This window comes from Leptinotarsa decemlineata, unplaced genomic scaffold, assembly GCF_025532065.1.
Source record: "Leptinotarsa decemlineata unplaced genomic scaffold, Ldec_3_MD MMD2_tig00026282_RagTag_RagTag, whole genome shotgun sequence".
In the NCBI taxonomy this organism is placed as follows: domain Eukaryota; kingdom Metazoa; phylum Arthropoda; class Insecta; order Coleoptera; family Chrysomelidae; genus Leptinotarsa; species Leptinotarsa decemlineata.
The window spans coordinates 3109187-3128806 of record NW_027412668.1 but is presented as its reverse complement, the minus strand read 5'-3'; the positions used below and the strand labels follow the sequence as shown (position 1 = coordinate 3128806).

General features: G+C 36.2%; 1 protein-coding gene across 1 annotated transcript in view; it reads left to right on the top strand.

Moving 5' to 3' along the window:
• exex (motor neuron and pancreas homeobox extra-extra) overlaps positions 1–13181 on the top strand; it is a 54443-nt gene extending 41262 nt beyond the window's left edge. The window contains 2 exon segments of the mRNA XM_074179620.1: positions 6687–6856; positions 12499–13181. Coding sequence (XP_074035721.1) covers positions 6687–6856; positions 12499–12750 — 422 coding nt within the window. The 3' untranslated portion in view covers positions 12751–13181.
• Positions 13182–19620: the final 6439 nt, after the last annotated feature.

The following is a 19620-nucleotide window of genomic DNA, read 5'->3' as shown; positions in this document are numbered from 1 at the left end:
TTAAACTTGAAGGCGCGTATCCTACTGTTGGAATACCCTATTATGAATTGTTTGTAACTCACAATTTTTGTAGTCTCGAGGTAAGGTGTAAATATTATTCATTTCTTTTTTTATTCAAGGTCATAAACAATATCATCACCTGCTCTCAACTGTTACATATGTTGAATTTTTGGGTTCCTAGACGGTCATCTAGGAATAGTGTCACATTTTATCTCAACACTCCGCGTACAAATATAATGAAAAAAATTCCAGTTTATACAATGTGCGATACCTCTAATTCTATTAGTCATTTCCTAGATATATTCAACTGCCAGATTATAGAAATCAAAAGACATTTCTTAGCTAACTGAGTGTTCTGTTTTTATTTATTTTTTTTTATATATAGATTCACAAATTATGTTATGTAAGTACATATTTGTGAATACCAGTGTTACTCCCCCGTGTTAGGAATCACACGTTAAAAGGTAAGACCTCGTTAATCCTTAGCTCGCACAAGTTTCGACTTCTGAGGGTTGTCATTCGTAGGGGTGCGACAGGTGGTTAACGGAAAAACAGATTTTGAACAGATATTTAAACTCCCTATTCAATTATTTATTCAATTATTTCAAATCAATTGATATCAAAGTGAAAAATATGTTATTCAAATAACTGGGAGGCTGTTTCTTCATACTCTCATAGCAATAGATTTGAGATTTATATTTAATATGTATTTGTATACCTGATAAATTTATTTATTTTGTTCCATTCTATCAAATTCATTGATCTCCAAAATGAATTGGAAACTCCAAATCAAATATTCAGTTATCGAAAATTTGATATTCTACATTCAGAAAGACAAAGTATGAAGACATATATATTACAAAATATTTTCAGAATTTTCCCCGTTCTCATAACATTCGAATTCGAATGGTAAAGTGAATGTGTTGCCCAATAAAATTTTTGTTGCCTCTCAACAAAACGCTGGATTCGTATCATATGGGAGTTTATTCAATTAATAGCTTTATTCCAAATTTGCATCAAACTTTGCTTTGATGGTGATGAAAAATATACCAAAAAAAAAACACCATAATCATGTCTCAGCCATAGTATTCACCGGATTTGGCCCCCTACAACTTTTTCCTGCTCCTAATATTGACGAGATCCATGAAAGGACGCAGAATTGCCGAGACAGCTCAAGGTAGCAAATTGAAACTCGATTGAACCTTCAATAATACTCAATTCCAGACGTTTTCTTTGCAATAGAACTATTAACAATTTATCACAGTCGTTGCAAAGTTCATTTGTTTTGTATGAGGTAACATCTGTGACCAATTTTTCATAGCCCCATTTCCAGTTTGAGTTTCATGTAGTTTACATTGAATTTTATTCTACATCACTGATGCAATTTACGAAGAAAGAAATAAATGTATATAATTCAATGTCCAGCTTGGTATTAGCCGAGCAAGTATAGAAAATGGACAAAAAAAGAGAAAAAAGCCTTTGAGTACACTGTTCCTATGGCATGGAGGGAACCTAGAAACCACTGATGATTTCTTCTTTTGTAGTATTGAAATTATTGGCGATAACTCGAAAAACAAGAAGATAAGCTACCCTATCCTAATTCTCGCCATCCGACCAGTAGGGCACGATATAGATTTGCCGACAAAGGACCTCCAGAAGATTTGAATTCTGTTCAAACTGAAATGTTTTCTGATGAACAAGATGATGACGAGTTCCAATGTGCTACAGCAAGTCTAGAGCCTAAACTGTTTACTCAGATTAAGCTCAACGACTTAGTTAGGGATCTTGGGTTAACAAAAGAAAAAGCTGAATTGCTTGGTTCTAGACTAAAAGGAAAGAACTTGTTGGCAGTTGGAACTAGCATATATAGGAAGACAGAGCAGCAGTTTTCGAAATGTTTTGAACAAGAAGATGATTTAATGTACTGCTAAGACATTCCAGGTCTGATCAAAGAGTTTGGTGTTGAATACAAAAAAGAAGGCTGGAGGCTGTTTATTGATTCTTCCGAAACAAACTAGTTTTAAAGCTATTTTATTACACAATAGTAACACTTATGCATCTATACCTGTTGGCCATTCTGTACATATGAAAGAAACCTATGAAAACTTGGAAATAGTGTTGAATAAAATTGGCTATTCGGCTCATGGTTGGATGATATGTAGTGACTTTAAAGTAACATGCATGCTTCTTGGTCAGCAAGGCGGTTTTAACAAATGTCCATGTTTTTGTGTGAATGGGACAGTAGAGCAAGGGATCAACATTGCTGCAGAAAGAACTAGCCTGTGAGGAAGTCTTCAAAACCTGGCGGGAAAAACATTCTCCGCAAAAACCTTGTAGATCCCAGAAACATTTTCTTACCACCTCTACATATAAAGTTAGGCTTCATGAAACAGTTTGTAAAGGCATTGCCTGAAGATGGACCTTGTTTCAAGTATCTCTGTCAGAAATTTCCAAACCTTTCAGAGGCTAAACTTAAAGAAGGCGTTTTTGTAGGACCCGACATTCGAAAAATGATGTTCGACGTAAACTTTGAAACCACATTGACCATACATGAGAAAGAAGCATGTTTATCATTCAAGCAAGTTGTTACATAATTCTTAGGAAATGCAAAGACCCAGAATATAGTACCATTGTGCTAATATGTTGAAGAATTTTGAGAACCTAGGATGTTTGATGAGCATGAAAGTCCACTTCTTGAACAGTCATCTTGATTACTTCCCGGAAAATTTGGGAGATGTTAGTGAGCAGGGTGAGGGTTTTCACCAAGATATTAAATTGATAGAACAACGTTGCTAGGGCCGCTGGAACATCAACATGATGGGAGACTACTGTTGGTCACTTCACCGTGAAGCTCAACAAGCCACTCATCGCAGGAAAAGCTACACAAGAAACTTCAAAGAAAAAAGAGAAAGGAAGTATAAACCAATTCCATCTGACTAGTGAAACCTACATTACAACACTGTATCATTATTTCAAGTAACCTACTGTAAATAAAAAGCATGACAGTGATTTAACAGTGTTTCAATAATTTTACAATATAGCGTACAGATTTTAAATTAAATAAAACAGTCAATTTCTCAAAAATTATGAGAGATACAAAAAAACTAGGACCAGATTTGGATTCAGTACACAAAAATCTATAAAAACCAGGTATTAAGGTAAACAGAGTTTTCAAAAACTTTTTTTTTGTTGGCCTGTGTTATTTTTGTAAAATATTGACACCAAGTGCACTGCTAATTTATACCAGTCTGTTCACAAGTCGTTCCACCCTCCAGCTGAGTTAAACACGATTTACTCTAATTTAAAGCACCATGTAATAAGAATAGGTACATAAGAATTATAGTCAATATTTTTACAGGCAATTAGTTTTTATGCATTTTTGACGCAAGGGACCGAAGTGATGCAATTACGGAAAATTAAGTTGATTCTGTTTATGGGTCTTCGTGTTCCAGCATGGCCTAACTGGATTATTGGGGGTCGTTCTCGATTGGTTGTGTTCAACGGAGAAAACTTGTTTCAGTTGGAGTTTAATTGATTAGGTTTTAGATGTGTATAGAGAGCACATTATTAGCTGTTTCGCTAATATATTGGATACGTTTTTGATTGATTCAGCCGTTACTTGATGAAGATCTTCACGAACTCTATTCAAAAAAAATATATCACGACATGTTCAGCTATCGAAGTAGTTTTTTGGTAGTGAATGACATACTGCAAAAATCGAATCTAACGAATGAATGAATGAATGAAAGTTTATTGACTACCTTACATTACATAATGTTTGTAGTTAGTCTAAAAAGAGTACAACATATAGAGAAACAAAAATAAAATAAAATAAAATTTTAAAATATAGTACACTGCTACTAGCTATTGTAAAATGTCGTAGTAGCGAGTGCACTCCATAGAAATACACTAGCGATGTCGAAAATGCTCCATGAAATCACTGACAGAATAAAAACAATTAGTTAGTAAAAATTCTTTCAAGCGCTTCTTGAATTTATTGTTTGATAGGATTTTGTATTCCTGCGGTAACAGGTTGTAAAGATTATAATTTAGAGAGTTTTTCTGTGATTTGGTTAAGCGAAAACGATCAGTACGAATATTGCATGCAGCTCTGGTATAATGATTATGTATATCGGATTGTTTGCGCAGACACATTCGATTTTTGTGGATCTCGAGCAGAACCGAGAAATGAATAATGAAGGCAAAGGCAATATGCGTAATTGTGCAAAAAGGGGCTGGCAGTGATCACGAAAACTCACATTGGCAAGTATCCTGATTGCTTTTTTTTGAAGTCGGAAAATATCTACAGCACTAGAGGCGTTCCCCAGGGTACAATCCCATAAGTAATGACAGAGTGAAATAATGAAAATATATACATTTTGAGTGTTGGAAAACTTGTAATTGGCTTCAGTTGACGGAGCAAAAAAATTGAGCTGGCCAATTTACCTCGTTGGTCATCCGTATGATTTTGCCAAGATAATTTACTATCTATGTTTATGCCTAACAATTTCACACTGTTATCACTCGACATAGTGCTAGACAAACAAAAGGTGAGATTCTTTGTTTTTTCATTATTCAGTTTTAGTTTATTTAATGAAAACTACGTTTCAGCACTTGAGAGTGAAATTTTTACAGACTGTTGCAAATCCGGCAAGGTGTCACCTGAAAAGATGAGCGTAGTATCCTCAGCACATAAAACTGACTTATAGGGATGTAAAAAATTAGGTAGATCATTGATGTAAATGATGAACAATAGTGTGCCGAGGACTGAGCCCTGGGGCACTCCATGTTCGATAGGTTTATAATTAGATAAAGAAATGCTATCAAAGAGACAAAAACTAATGGATAAGTGATTACAATTCGAAATAAAGTATTTATAAATGAGAAAATTAACGTTTTCAAAAATATTATAATTGATAACGTAATCAGAATGAAGTATCTGAATTCAATAGTACGATTTACATTTATATTTATATTCATGAGACTTTGTATGATTTGAATAGAATTAGAATTCAATTAATAAACTTCTTAACTGAATGAAATTACAGCAATCACATTTTTGATGAAATTTTACATAATGATTAAAATAAAATTGAGTCAAAATAAGGTGACAAAATAAATAATTCAAATCAAAAAAATTACAGTGTATTTGACACATAAAAAGATAAGATTTCATTAAATTTCGTTGAAATTTCTTTTTGAGAAAATAAAAATAAAAAGCCAAAACCTTGGTTATTAGAATTTTTAAGATAAATTTTAAAGTTATTAGAAAACATTGTAGATACAAAAGTTGTAGACCTTTTTATCACCTACAACTCTTCCATGTTGGAATCAGTGGCTATTTTTTCTAATGATATGCTCATTTTGTTGATTGCAACCAACAAGTTAGGATCTGATATCGACAACAAGGTATCGTCCGCAAACAAAATGGTGAAATTATATTTTTGAAGATAAATAGAGATTCATTCTCAGTCTGATTTTGAATCTAATCCAACCAATCACTTTTGATTATAAATTCACTTTCACTTCCCACATAGACCAGGCTATTTCATCAGCGAATCGAATGTTGGGCTTTATTATAAGGAGTACCAGAGAATTCAAGCATATAACACTGTTTAATGCCTATGTGAGGTCTAAACTAGAATACGGCGTGTTAAATATGGTATCCAATTTACAATTGCCACATACATCATATTGATGCTGTTCAAAAAAAAATTTTAAATATCTGTCTTTCAAGGTAACAGGAATATATCCTCAGAGGGGAACCGACTATTCTATCCTTCTGAATCAATTTAATGTAATATCTGTGAATACACGACGACTTTTTGTCAAATCTCCTTTCTTCACAAACTGCTAAACAATAACATCTCGTGTGCCCCTCTTTTACAAATGATCAACTTCCGCACCCCACGCCTTAATTCCAGATACCAAACGACATTTTACTGTGATCTTGTCAGAATAACAGTTTTAAAGCACCAGTGTCAGTACTTTGTAACAACTATAATTCAATATGTGATATGTACGATATTAATCACAGTTCTCAAAGTTTTATTTTGAAATGTATTCTCTTGTGATATATCTCTATTTCTACTTATTTTTCTTTTAGTTGTAGCAATTTTTTTTTAACTAATTATACTGTTTTGCATATATTTTCATCAACACCTCTGTACATTTCCTGTAATTGGGTGAATGTCTGTTGGAATGAATTGCTATCAATCAATCAATCAATTGATCAACCTAACTTTAAAGGCTGTATGCAATTTAGCTATTGCTAGAATATGCAAATCACCTAACTATTTTTTGGGTGTTTTTATTTAACGACACCAAAGTTGTTTGGTATCTCTGTTAGCCGGGGAAAAATCAGTATTTTCACTTCTCCATCTTCTTCCAAAGAAAGGAAAAAAATAACTGCAAAAAAGTCTTCAAAAAGATATGCACATATATTTTTAGATACAAACTGGTATAGAATATCACTCACGTGTAAAACTATCATCCTCAATTGTGTACTTCGAAGTTTCGGGACAAATACTTATGTTATCAGCTCATCAGCACCATTTGGAAATTGTATGAAATTGGGGAAATAGAAAAAACAAATCTATTTAAAAATATTCTACTTTCGATTCATGAACGACTACAATTTCTAGTATTATATCATCAATTTTCTTCAACCTAAATATTTGTTGCAGGTTGTGGTCCAGGTCACGCCCTTCTTGGCAAGACAAGAAGACAAGAACCCAGGACAGCCTTTACCTCTCAGCAGCTCCTGGAACTGGAGAAACAATTCAGACAAAACAAGTACCTCTCTAGGCCAAAGCGATTCGAGGTGGCTACGAATCTTATGTTGACTGAAACTCAAGTAAGTATAATCAAATCAAATATACATCGAAATAATTTGTATCTCTGTATCAGTAGAGGGGGGAGGGTGAGTGTAGGTCCACAGTACTTAGGTCACATGTGAGCCATTGTACATCCTCTCGAGGAGTTGTCCTCCTAAGTCATCATCCATCCTGTCCTTACCAGGGAGGTGCACAGGTCTCTGGAGACATCTCCTTTATATCGGCAGGTGTAGGCCAAGACTCGCCGTTATTGACGATAACTCCGGACATACCTGACAGTTTCATCTTCCTGTTCATATATTCTGCATAGAGGTGTGTCCACCAGCCCCATATTGTAGAGGTGTTGACAGTGACCAGTCAGAAATCCTACTGTTAAGGGTAGGTTTTTCCTGGTCATCGCCAAATATTTCTTCGGCCCCAGCTTCCCAGGGTTGCCCAGGGTGATCCTGGCAAGATTGCATCGTTTGATTTCATTCCATCTCTTTAGGTGTCACTGAGTTCTAAAATTCTTAGTCCAGCCGCTTCCTTGGCTTCCTACTTCGAGGTTTACATCAGTCGTACGCAATATTAACTTGGTCATTAACGCAACCATTTATTAACCATATTCGATGGGGACTCACTGAATTTGTTTAAATTCAACAAATGTTAATCTTGAAGACAAGATGTTGGGAAACTGAAGATCAGGAATATATTAAAATAGCTGTGAGGACTGTGAGAAAATATATAACGGTCAGACTGAACGATTTATCAAAATTCGTTTCAAAGAACACACGTCACATATCTGATTTTGGAGACCAGAAAAGTCTAGTGTTGCACAATACGCTTCGAAGAAAGGCTATGATAATAGGCTTCTCGAAGCTTCCGAAGTTCTGGAAATAACAAAGCATGGCATGAGAACCATGAACAGGAATTAAGGTTTCATTCCATACAGCTCACTGAAATCTACTTCATATCACAAAGAAGCCAAGTTGGTTGGCGAAACGCTCTTTTTTTGATCGTAGTTTTGATCATCTCCTGAGGATGCTAACTTGGTTAGCTCTACGAGTGTCGAGAGACGGTACTTTTATTCTTATGTGGAAGAAGTGTTTTTGGTAGACTAGTGGAGAAAATAACTGTGTAAGGAACACTCACTGTCGATCAATCCCAAGACTGAGATTGTCCTTTTCACCAGGAAAAGAAGTTCATCAGGCTCAAACCTCCCGAAATCTTCAAAAGCAAACTAGATTTCTCTGAAGAGGTGAAATACCTTGGTACTATCCTATAGGTGGGTTGAAGGGCACGACAGGAGTAAAGATAATCGCATTGCCGACTCTTTAACCAAGGAAGCGGCTGGACCGAGAATTTTAGGACCCAGTGGCATCTACGGCCTGATGACGTCGACAATTGTGAAACTAACCAAAGGTTACACCCATGCTCAATTATTGAAGAGATGGGATGGAATCAAAGGATGCAATTTTGCCAGGATCACCTTGGGCGACCCTGGGAAGCTGGCGCCCAAGAAATATCTGGCAATGACCAGGAAAAATCTATGCCTAACAGTAGGATTTCTGACTGGCTACTGTCAACCAAGGAAAACCACAATACATGGGGCTAGTGGACACACCGCTATGCAGGATGTGTGAACAGGATGATGAGACTGGCAGGCATGTCCTATGCGAGTGCCCGGTGTTATCGTCAGTAAGAGAGTGTGTGTTCGGCGAGTCTTGGCCTTCACCTGCCGATATAAAAGAGATCTCTCCCAGTGACCTGTCCACCTCCCTGGAAAGGACAGGATGGACGATGACCTAGGAGGACAACTCCTCGGGAGGATGTACAATGGGTCACATGTGGCCTCAGTGCTGTGAGCTTACACTCATCCTCCCTACTCTACAGATACAGATTCAGAACTGTTTAATTTTGTTTTATAAGTCCCCATACACGCACACTAAACATAGATCGTTTGTCCGACGAGAAAGGAGAAGCCTGCGTTCCGCTGACATATGCGTGAGAGAAAGGGACATAAGAAGCCATCTCTTCAAAAATTACCGTCATTTTTTTTTATTTCAGACCATACGTCTTCTCATAGTAGTTACTGAGATGTCAAATGTTCGTCGCAACGCCCTATATGAAATTCTCTTTCAAAGTGATAGTATTTGTATTTTTAATCGTTCAATACCGGTCGAAACTGAGGAAAGCATTAGCTGAATAGCAGAATATAATCTTTGGGAAAGAAAGTTTTTGGCTTTCTATTACTCCATCTCGATACAAAAAAAGATGAGGGAATCTTCCAAAGAAAGGACGGAAGTAATCAATTTGAAAATAAGTAACTCTATACATGGATGTGTAGTTCATGCAAATAAGTTACTTTAAGACACAAACTGAAAAAAAGTACTCCTGAAACAGCTACTTTTATGTAAACATTGAATTACACGAAAGAAAAACATTTTTTCGAAACAAATACTTCTATATGAACACTGAATTATACAGAAGATACTTTTCTTAAAGAAAAAAATACTTTTCAGTGTTCATATAGAAGTATTTGTTTCGAAAGATTTTTTTCTTTCGTGTAATTCAACGTTTATATGAAAGTAGCTGTTTCAGGAGGACTTTCTTTCAGTTTGTGTCTGAAAGTTACTTCTTTGCATGATCTACACATCCATGTATAGAGTTACTTATTTTCAAATTGATTACTTCCTTTCTTTCTTTGGAAGATTCCCTCATCTTTTTTTGTATCGAGATGGAGTAGTAGAAAGCCAAAAACTTTCTTTTCCAAAAATTAATCACTCCTAAAAATATAACCCCTGCAATTCAGAATATAATCATTCCGTCACTGAAAATGAAAATATGTAATGCGTGTTTCTTTCCTATCAGAGAGCCAATACTCTTCGACAAATCTATGACCAAACTTTAGAAACAGTCAGAACTGGAATTAAAATAACGAACGTGAGATATATTTTCCGATTTCGTATTAAATTTTCATCAAGAATCCCTTTCACGACAAATGCGGCAGAAATTTGATAAATCGGCGTCACATCCAGGCAGTAAGTCAAGCTGATCCTGAAATATACCTTCTGTCTGTTTGTTTGTACTTGTTCTCAGCGCCACCATTAATCTTAGGAGCAAGAAAATACTTTTCCACGCCATTCGCTGAAAGTTTGCAGATATGAAAATATCGTGCATATGTTTATGATGAATGAAATGGTTGTCGTATTGCAGAAAAACGCCCAGCAAGAAAATATATTATGTCTTTTTAAAGAAAACAAAATCAAACCGCAGACATGACAGATAGTGAATTTTTGAAACAATAATTGAACAATTGTAATTTACGCAAGAAGTCCGAAAAACACTGTTTTTTGGATGAGAAGATAAAATTCTAGGACGAGCAGTAGACGGGTCCTGGAAGTCTGCGAGCCCAAAAAAAATCTGTTTTCGGAAACCGTGTAGAACAAAATATCGATGAGACACAAATCTTTATTTATATTTCTTTCTAAAACAAAATTTCGAACATTCTGATTCCCATTTGTATTAAATGATGATTGCTCCTCCATTCGACGAAAATCTCTGTCCTCCGATCGCAATTTTTAAATAAGAAAACAAAAAAGTCGCTTGGGACTAGATCTGGTCAGTAAGGCGGATGGTCAAGCAGTTCAAACCGTGATGCCCGAATTTATACCATGGCATCCGCCATGGTGGGTTGTCTTGGTGGAACAGAATTTCCTTTTCCCACAAATGTGGCCGATTTTCGCAAGTTCTCTCTTCAACTTGTCAAGAAATAATGCGTAATATGCTCCTGTAATGGTTTTTCCTTTTTGAAGATAATCGAATGGAATAACCTCATGACAGTAGAATGGCTGCAAGAGTTCCAGCTCACTCCTTACTGAAAAACACGTGCGATTTTGAGTAGGTCCATTTTGGGGATTTTTGGACCTTAGGCCCAGTTCACACGGAAGGAACAAAGGTCCGCGCCTCGTCTCTGCCAGACGTCCATTCCGTGTGAATTGGGCCTTAGACTCTCAGAGCCTACTCTTTCACTTTTGCCGTCATACAGTCGACCAATCAGAAACTACCGCGCGTACAGCGGGAAATTCAAATCAGTAGATAGGCAAGCTTGGTCCAAGCCCACTTCAAGGTCGCGCGTCGTTGGTAAGTGTTTCAGAGACAGACTTTAGTGAGTGGGAGAGAGACATGTGTGACGTAATCGATGCAGGATGGAATGAGTATCGGAGATATTCAAAGGGCATGGACCCCCTTGGGACTCTGTCTCACCTATCGGGGCCAGTTCACACGGAATGGACGTCTGAGAGAGACGAGGCGCGACCCTTTGTCCCTTCCGTGTGAACTGGGTCGGATCCAAAAATCAACAGAATGGACCTACTCAAATTTGCACGTGTTTTTCCATAAGAAATCAGCCAGAACTCTTGCAGCTATATCACTCATAACTATGCCAATAAACAATCTCCATCATTTTCCCACCTGAAAAAACAGTTTTTCTATTATTTGGAACCGGTTCCTGCTTTGCAATCCACTGTTTGAACCGTATTTTTGTTTCGGGCGTATAATGGTGTATCCAAGTTTCATCTGCAGTAATTAATCGGCGTCAAAACTCGGTTTTATTGAGTCTTAACTGGGCCAACAGAGCGGTGGAAATGATCATTCAGACATTTGCTTGTATTGAAGAGGTTGAATTTTTTGGAATGCTTGGTATATTCAAATGTTGCCTTCTGTTGTAGTCAGAGCAAGAAGAACATTTCTGTTTCACATTGATTGTTTTTATCTGATAATTTCGGAATGATTTTGGAACTTTTGATTTTGTTTGTAAGTGCAGTTCCTGTATATCCTTCAGCGACATTGGTAGATTTCCAGCCACCGTGCCTTTTCAAATTTGGGATGTTTTCACCATTATCAGCAAATATCGTCGCTGAAGTTCGACGAATGCTATGAGCTGTGTAGTTTAAAGGAATGGGTGTATTGAATTTCAAAATACTGAAATCCCCAAAACTTTGGATTATGGATACCAACAAGCTGAATCCTTTTTCCTTTTTCATAATATATATTGCCTTTACTACAGCAGGTCTTCTTGCTCTGTTAAAACCAAAGTTCTCTCAATATTCTACCTTTCAACAAATGCAATTACCTTTGAGAAAGTGGCCACGTTTACAGTTTTCTCCACTGAAATGGTACTTTTCAACATGTTCCATAAGGTAGAGGATTTGACAGTTGCGAATAAAAACCATGATAACTCTGAAAAATCAAGTTTTCTCCTGAATACATCAACTCGGCTTTTGGACCACGCGTCGGGAATAGTATATTGCAGTTCTGGTGTTTGAGAAAAGTGCTTTTTCTGGAGGTTCTGGTTTCACCTTCTACTCTATTCATGGTTACCTTATTTTCACAACTGGATAATTTTACTTATAGTTCTGTATCATTATGTTTGCTACTGATTTTTTCAATGTCATTCTATTATGATTATACTGGAATGAGGAATATTATTATATTTATTACCGCTACATTGGTTTTGATGTTGCACCACGAACGAGATGAAGTCTTAGCTTCTTTAGAGTTAATATTAATCTACTGCGTTACCAAATACATAATAAGAAATATGAAAATACTGTATATTTATCTGTCTATAACCTAACCAACATTTTTGAATAAAGACTCATAGTATCCATTTTTATTTCAGGTGAAAATATGGTTCCAAAACCGCAGAATGAAGTGGAAGCGAAGCAAAAAAGCCCACCAAGAAGCCAAATCCTCCAAAGAATCTGATTCCAGCAAATCACAAACCGTCTTGAACTCACCTCCAAGCAACTACAAATCGTGTCCTTCAATATCTAGTCCGGAAAGCACGGAAAGTCCAGTGCCCATCGAAACCAACCAAGAAGTTCGGAAAATTCAAGAAAGTGAAACTCTTTACAGACCTTACGTTGTTTAAAATCACTTGGACTACAGATCTAGTGTGTTTTGCTCAAGTCGCGGGATGTGTTCCTCGTATGACTAGACTTCTCCAACACATCCAAATCTCGAGAATCATTCAAATATCACACAGCTTTTAGATTTTCATGGCAGCTGATTTGAATGCCATCTCAGTGATGAAGCAGACTCGGGAATAGATTTTTAAGCTGATGAATCCAGATACCAACGAAACAGTATTGATCTAACATCAATGTCCAATAAGACTGCATTTGATGAGATCTGTAGTAGGTCAAAACAGCGCTCTTAGTCCAGTCATCATAGTAAGTTCACCTCGGAATTCGAGATACCCAGCTGTAAGTCTGTAAATACTTGTATATTGACACCCTAAAAGTTGTCTCAAAACCTACATATGGTAGGGTGTAAGCAACTATTAAATTTCAAGGTCAAAGTTCACAAAAATCGGTTTTTTGCGCTTTTTTTGAAAATATCTCATTTCCTATGGGTTTTTTGCTATTTGTATTCATTATCAATATTGTAGAATACAAAATTCTCTACAAATTTTGTTTGAAAAAATTTTCTATACGGTGAACCGTTTTCGAGATAGAGGGCGGAGAGCACGCGGTCACAGCATCACTTCAGGTCAACCGGTGCCTCCGGTCGAAAACGCGCCATATATAGTTGATGAACTATCGATAAATCAATGATTATAAATATTTGTCAATTTTTATTAACTATTATATTATATTTTATCATTTTTTTCCTAACTCATCCACTTTTTATTCAGTATTAATTTATTTAACAACACTTACCTGCCCATGTAATTGCAGAATTGTTAATGAAAATATAGGAATTATATTTGAATTTTAACCTAATTGATATTTATAACTTCTTACATGATGAAAAAAAATAAATTATGAATTAATCTTTTTATTAAAAAATATCATTGAATACATTTATTTTTATTGAAAGTAAAGAAATGGAATAAAGGGTACAAAAACTACAATTTATAATTTTAATCATCTTCTTCCTTTTCATCGTCGTCTTCTGGCTGCTGGTAAATTTCAAACTGGTCTTCATTATCGTCTTCAACGACATTTGTCTCAAGTTCTTCCATGATTTCGGGGTCAAAGGTTCCATCTTCGTTAATGTCGCTCTGATATGGTAGAGCATTGAGACAAGCTTGCCCATTACATTGGCCACAAGCTAAAGAGCATTGCAAGCCCGCTTTCCTGCATCCGCATCGCGAACCACACCACTCTTGCAGTTGCAGAAATTTATATTTAGCAAATCTTCTGGAGCAGGTGGTAAAATTGTCATGATAGGCTCCAGAAAATCGTTTCGCATTGCCCAACCCCATACCTGGGGTTCCAAATACTGTCCTAACCAAGTTTGAACTTGATAATATACACGGTTGAAATGTTGATGAGCAGCTGCACTTGTTGGTGGAATATTTGAAAGCTGCACAGGTTTATTAAGTTTTGTAGACTTGACGTAATGCATATAACGAAGATGATCGAGACTTTTCACAGATTTCGGGGCATTATAGACTGCCAATAAGGTTTGAGTTCAACTCTCTAATAATCTCTGGGCCGAACAATTTTCTTCCTCAAATGCTGCAGCTAGTTCATCCAAATTTGTCAGTTTCTCAAAAACTTTCAAAAATGATTTTTTTTCCCTTTTTAAAAAGCGCAGAAGTTGTGTCACAGCCACTTGATGTTTTTCTCTTAATTATTTTTTAATTTTAGTAAACGGTTATCAGTATTATTGAATAGATATAGATTTAATGCATGAAGAAAATGAAAAAATATAATATAATAGTTGATAAAAATTGACAAATATTTATAATCATTGATTTATCGATAGTTCATCAACTATATATGGTGCGTTTTCGACCGGAGGCACCGGTTGACCTGAAGTGATGCTGTGACCGCGCGCTCTCCGCCCTCTATCTCGAAAACGGTTCACCGTATAAAAAATTTTTTTCAACAAAATTTGTAGAGAATTTTGTATTCTACAATATTGATAATAAATACAAATAGCAAAAAACCCATAGGAAATGAGATATTTCCAAAAAAGCGCAAAAAAACCGATTTTTTTGACCTTTGACCTTGAAATTTAATAGTTGCCTACACCCTACCATATGCAGGTTTTGAGACAACTTTCAGGGTGTCAATATACAAGTATTTACAGACTTACAGCTGGGTATCTCGAATTCCGAGATACTTACCTAATTTAAGCTTAAATGACTGGATTATCTCTGGTCTTGGATCACTAATGTTTCCTTGGAATATGGGTTTTACCTAATTGCCTTGGTGGAAGCTGCCCATGTAGTAGATGGCCTCTTTAGTTTACGAAAAAAGAATCTGATATCAAAACAAAAATAGATGTTGATAACTTGTATGGTGTCTAATCATTGTCCGAAATGAAATATTGGAAATGTTTGAACGTCGTCATTTTATGCACAATGCAATTCGCTCATTAAAGTTGTTCCCATATACCTGAATACTAAACCGACCGTCAGACTCCCCAGTAATTGTGAGTAAAGGCGCAGGAAGATAACCAGTAATTAAAAAAAAAAAGTGTTTTTTTGCATTCCATACTCTTCACAGTTCATTATTCTCAAGGAATATTCAACTAAAAAAGTCGTCAGACCTTGATCTGCGGGTGGATTGTTCGTCAGTCACGCGTAGTAACATAATCCTGAATTTTGAAAGGAGGTAATAGTATGCAGTCTGAATTTTTTTAGTTGACAGTGTGTAGCATGAAAAGTACAAAAATAATCGTCAGACGTTATGGAAATAGTGGAAAACCCGTCAGTCGGGCAATCTAAGTGGATCTCAGCTCTGGGAAAGAATCAAGCGCGCGGCATCTTTTGCGGTCCCACTGACGGACTTTCCACCACGTTCATGTCGTCTGGCGATTTATTTTCTATACTCAAAAATCTATCTCTGAAAAAAAAAAGGGTCTGACGACTTTTTTAGTTGAATATACCTTAAGAATAAAGAACTGTGAAAATTATGGAGTGCAGAAAATCACTTTCTTTTTTAATTAGTGGTTGTCTTCCGCAGCTTCCTCCGACTCAACCTATTAAGGTCGCGCGATCTGACGCTCGGTATTCCGTAGCATAAACACTACTTTATCGATTGAATTGCATTGTGCATAAAATGACTCATGAAAAAGTGACACTGGCTCCTGGACTATTAGTTCATTCGATTCGGATACTCATAAATTGGAATAGGTGCGTTGAGATTTGGCTACAGAATATTCTGAAATTAGTTTGTCTTGGGATTTGGATGTTTTGATATTTGGATGACAAATTATCCTAGAAAAGCAGTTTGGTTTTTATTGGATGTGAACATTAATAAATCCATTGGTGCATAAAGGATTTGCTAACAAGAAATGACAGACACTTTGGCTTCTCCCTTTTTTGAACGGGATATTCCAGCAAATTGACAGTCGTCTTGATTTTCGCAACATTTGTAGAATATTTTGTAATATATGTAAATAGTTCGTATTTTAATTTATATTCGACTTGATTGAGTTTGGATCTCTTTAGTTATAAGTACTACCTCATTATTTTTTACGTGTTTTGTCCATGTAAATATTTGAAGTTCCTACAAGTAATAAGATAAGCAGAGGTAACGTATAGATAAAATAAAATTTTATGAGAAATGTTTGGTGTTTCATTTATTGAGTTTCGAATTTAATTTTTTTATTCGACCATAGCAAGATATAGAAAATAGATTGGAAAATAATGCGTTGATAAGATTGTTGTAACTCGAGATTTTAGGGATTATAGATAATATTATACGAGATTAAGGAAAGAACGGGTATCGTTATAACCAGGATGTTTTTCGATAAAATGTCGAAAAGCGGACTGAGGTGATTGAAGAAAAACTGTAGGACAATTAATATTCTGATACGTCAAGAAATAATCCATTCTTGAGAGAATTTATCAGAAGTCTTCACATTTTTATCAATGAAATTTTAATTAATTTTAATTTTTTAACGAATATCGCGTTATTTAGCAATATCATGATAGCAAACAGCATGTTTGTTTGAAGGTGATTGACAATGTTTCATGATGAATTTCACTAGTTCGGACTTGATCGCCACTTTCACCAGTCATAGCCAACATATATATGGAGTGGGTTGAAACTCTGGCCATTGAAGAAGCCCACAAGAAACCTCGAGTCTGGTTGAGATATGTTGACGACACCTTCATAATATGGAACCAAGGCAATACTGAACTAGATGCCTTCCTGAAACACATCAACAGCGTGATACCTTCCATCAATTTCAGATGTTTCCCACACTAAGTGGGAAACATCTGTATACCGAAAACCCACTCGTACGGGACAGTATCTGAACCACGAATCCAACCACCATCAATCGACTAAAAGAGGAATCGTCAAGGCTCTATTAGACCGTGCTTTTGGGCTTTGTAATACGAAGGAAGGTCTCGAGAAGGAACTAGACATCATCAAAAATGATCTTCAACGGAATGGCTACTCCAAAGCGATGGTAGAAAAGACTTTGGCTAGAAGACAGCAGGAGCCTCGCAAGGAAGAAAAGCCGTCACAACCAGTGCTTGCACTTCCCTACATCAGAGGATTATCGGAGAGGATGAGAAGAATTGGTTCCAAGTACAACATCAGAACCTGCTTCAGATCCGGTAACACTATCCGTAGCAGCCTCACGAAAACCAGGCCACCAAACGCGGACTGCGATTCCAAGAATTGCATTTATCGGATACCCTGTGAGTGCGGAAAATCCTATATTGGTGAAACTGAGAGGCCATTGAATGTTCGCATTGCTGAACACAAGAAACACACACAGCGAGGGGAAACCAGCAAATCAGGATAGCAGACCATGTTTGGACCCATCAACACAACATCGAGTGGTCCCAAGCTGAAATCTTGCACAGAGAGGAACATTGGTTTAGGAGAAAACTCAAGGAAGCCGCATACATGTTGTCCAACAACGTATTCAGCCAAGCCAGCGTAGACATACGCAACATATGTAAACCCATCATCAAGCGAAAAATGGCCAACTCCCGCCAAAACGGTCATCTCCCACGGAACCAGTGAAGCGGAAAATGGAAAGCGGGGATAAGTGAAAGTACTCGAACGACCTATAAATAGTCATCTCTCGGAGGAATCAGTCCAGTCATCACCCGAAGACGATTTTAGATACTAACAATCGAAACGTCGTGAACTAACGTGACTTGGAATCTCTCCACTTTTTATTTTTATTTTCTTTTTTCATTTCTTCATTTTTATTTATTCAATTGTTATATTTTTACTTGTATTTTATTTCACTATTATTTCATTTCAGGTTTATTTTGGTTGATATAATTGTTATTTTCAGCTATTCATTTTCAATTCTTCTTTTTTCAGGGATTTCAAATCATTTTATATAGTAGACAATGGAAGTCCGGACTAGTGAAATTCAGCAAACAGCATAAGTCCGTGAGACGAATAGTTTTATCAATTGCTAGTGGCTGCATTGATATTGCTCAAAACAGTTTGAGTTTACAAAAATGGGCATTTATGTGAAACAATTTCAGGTCAAGTGGTATTCTGAATCTGAATAACGGGAAATTTCAAATAAAACATGCGAGCGGGATGGCCATTCTGTAGGACCTCGACGGCCAATCCAACGACCGGGAAAAGTAGTAGCCAAATAGTTTCTTACTTGACTGGAGGTGTGGTGGTTCTCCATCTTGTTGGAATACAATATCCATATCGAATTCATTAGGATTCGCTTCGACGATTCCAATGATAAGAGGGTCAATAGTAGTTTCCAGCATATTCAAATACAGTTCCGCTGTTAAATTTTGATCAATAAGTAGAGGTCCTACAATATGGTTTCTGAATATTCCTGCCCATACGTTAATTTTTACTGGATATTGGGTATGTGTTTCCCGGAAAACGTGAGAGATGGTGTCGCTCCAATAACGGCAATTTTGTCTGTGAAAATTGCTGTTTAAAAAAAATATACATTCGTCACTTGAAGAAATATTGTGGAGATAAGAAGAATGCCTTAAATTTTTTTCTCCCAATGGACGACAATTGACCATTTTAGAGATTGTTGACGTGGTACCTTTCTACTAGTAAAACCGAAAACTAAGTGAGAATATTCTAACTGAACAATGATGTTCATTGTCGTACTGTCATTTTTTGACGTTTTTATAAACAAAAAATAACTTAACGAACCTTATCGGGTTGTTAGAATTGCAGATAAAAAGGAATATTTCTAGAAATATTGATAATTAATGTTTGTCTTCAGGAAATTATTAAGTGCTCCGCCATTTTGTAGTAGGTGAATATTGTACATATCGACTTCATATTCTAGGGTTGTAAAGTATTCATCGGAAGCTTCAAAATGATGTGCCACAAGACAGCCCTTTCCATTTAATTTTTTTCCCAGATGACACCCAGTTGCCATCTTGAAAGTTTCATCTGTCAATTCCACTTCAAAATAAAGTATTCATGCCTTAATGTCTTTGTCCCGAATTTCAATTGTTTGAGTTGACCCATTCAAAAATATAAGGGGGGAGAACAATAAAAGAAATGCACTGTGTACATGTTGGTATTCAAGGTGGAGTTTGAATTAAATGATTGTTGTTTTATTTTAGTAAAGTTAAGTAAATCAGTGAAGTGTCGCAAGTCATTGTTCATTTCCGTATCTTGTATCTGTTATTTGATTTACATATTCATTTAAGTTAGTGTCTAGTCACTATCATAATCATAATATCAACCTGTCGATATCTGTAGAAGCATTTCTGCAAAGTTTTAATATTTAGTCGCAATTATACGTGGACTTCACTTTTAATCGATCTTGACCATCTTTTCTCAGTTATGGCTAGGTTGAATGACGTCATTTA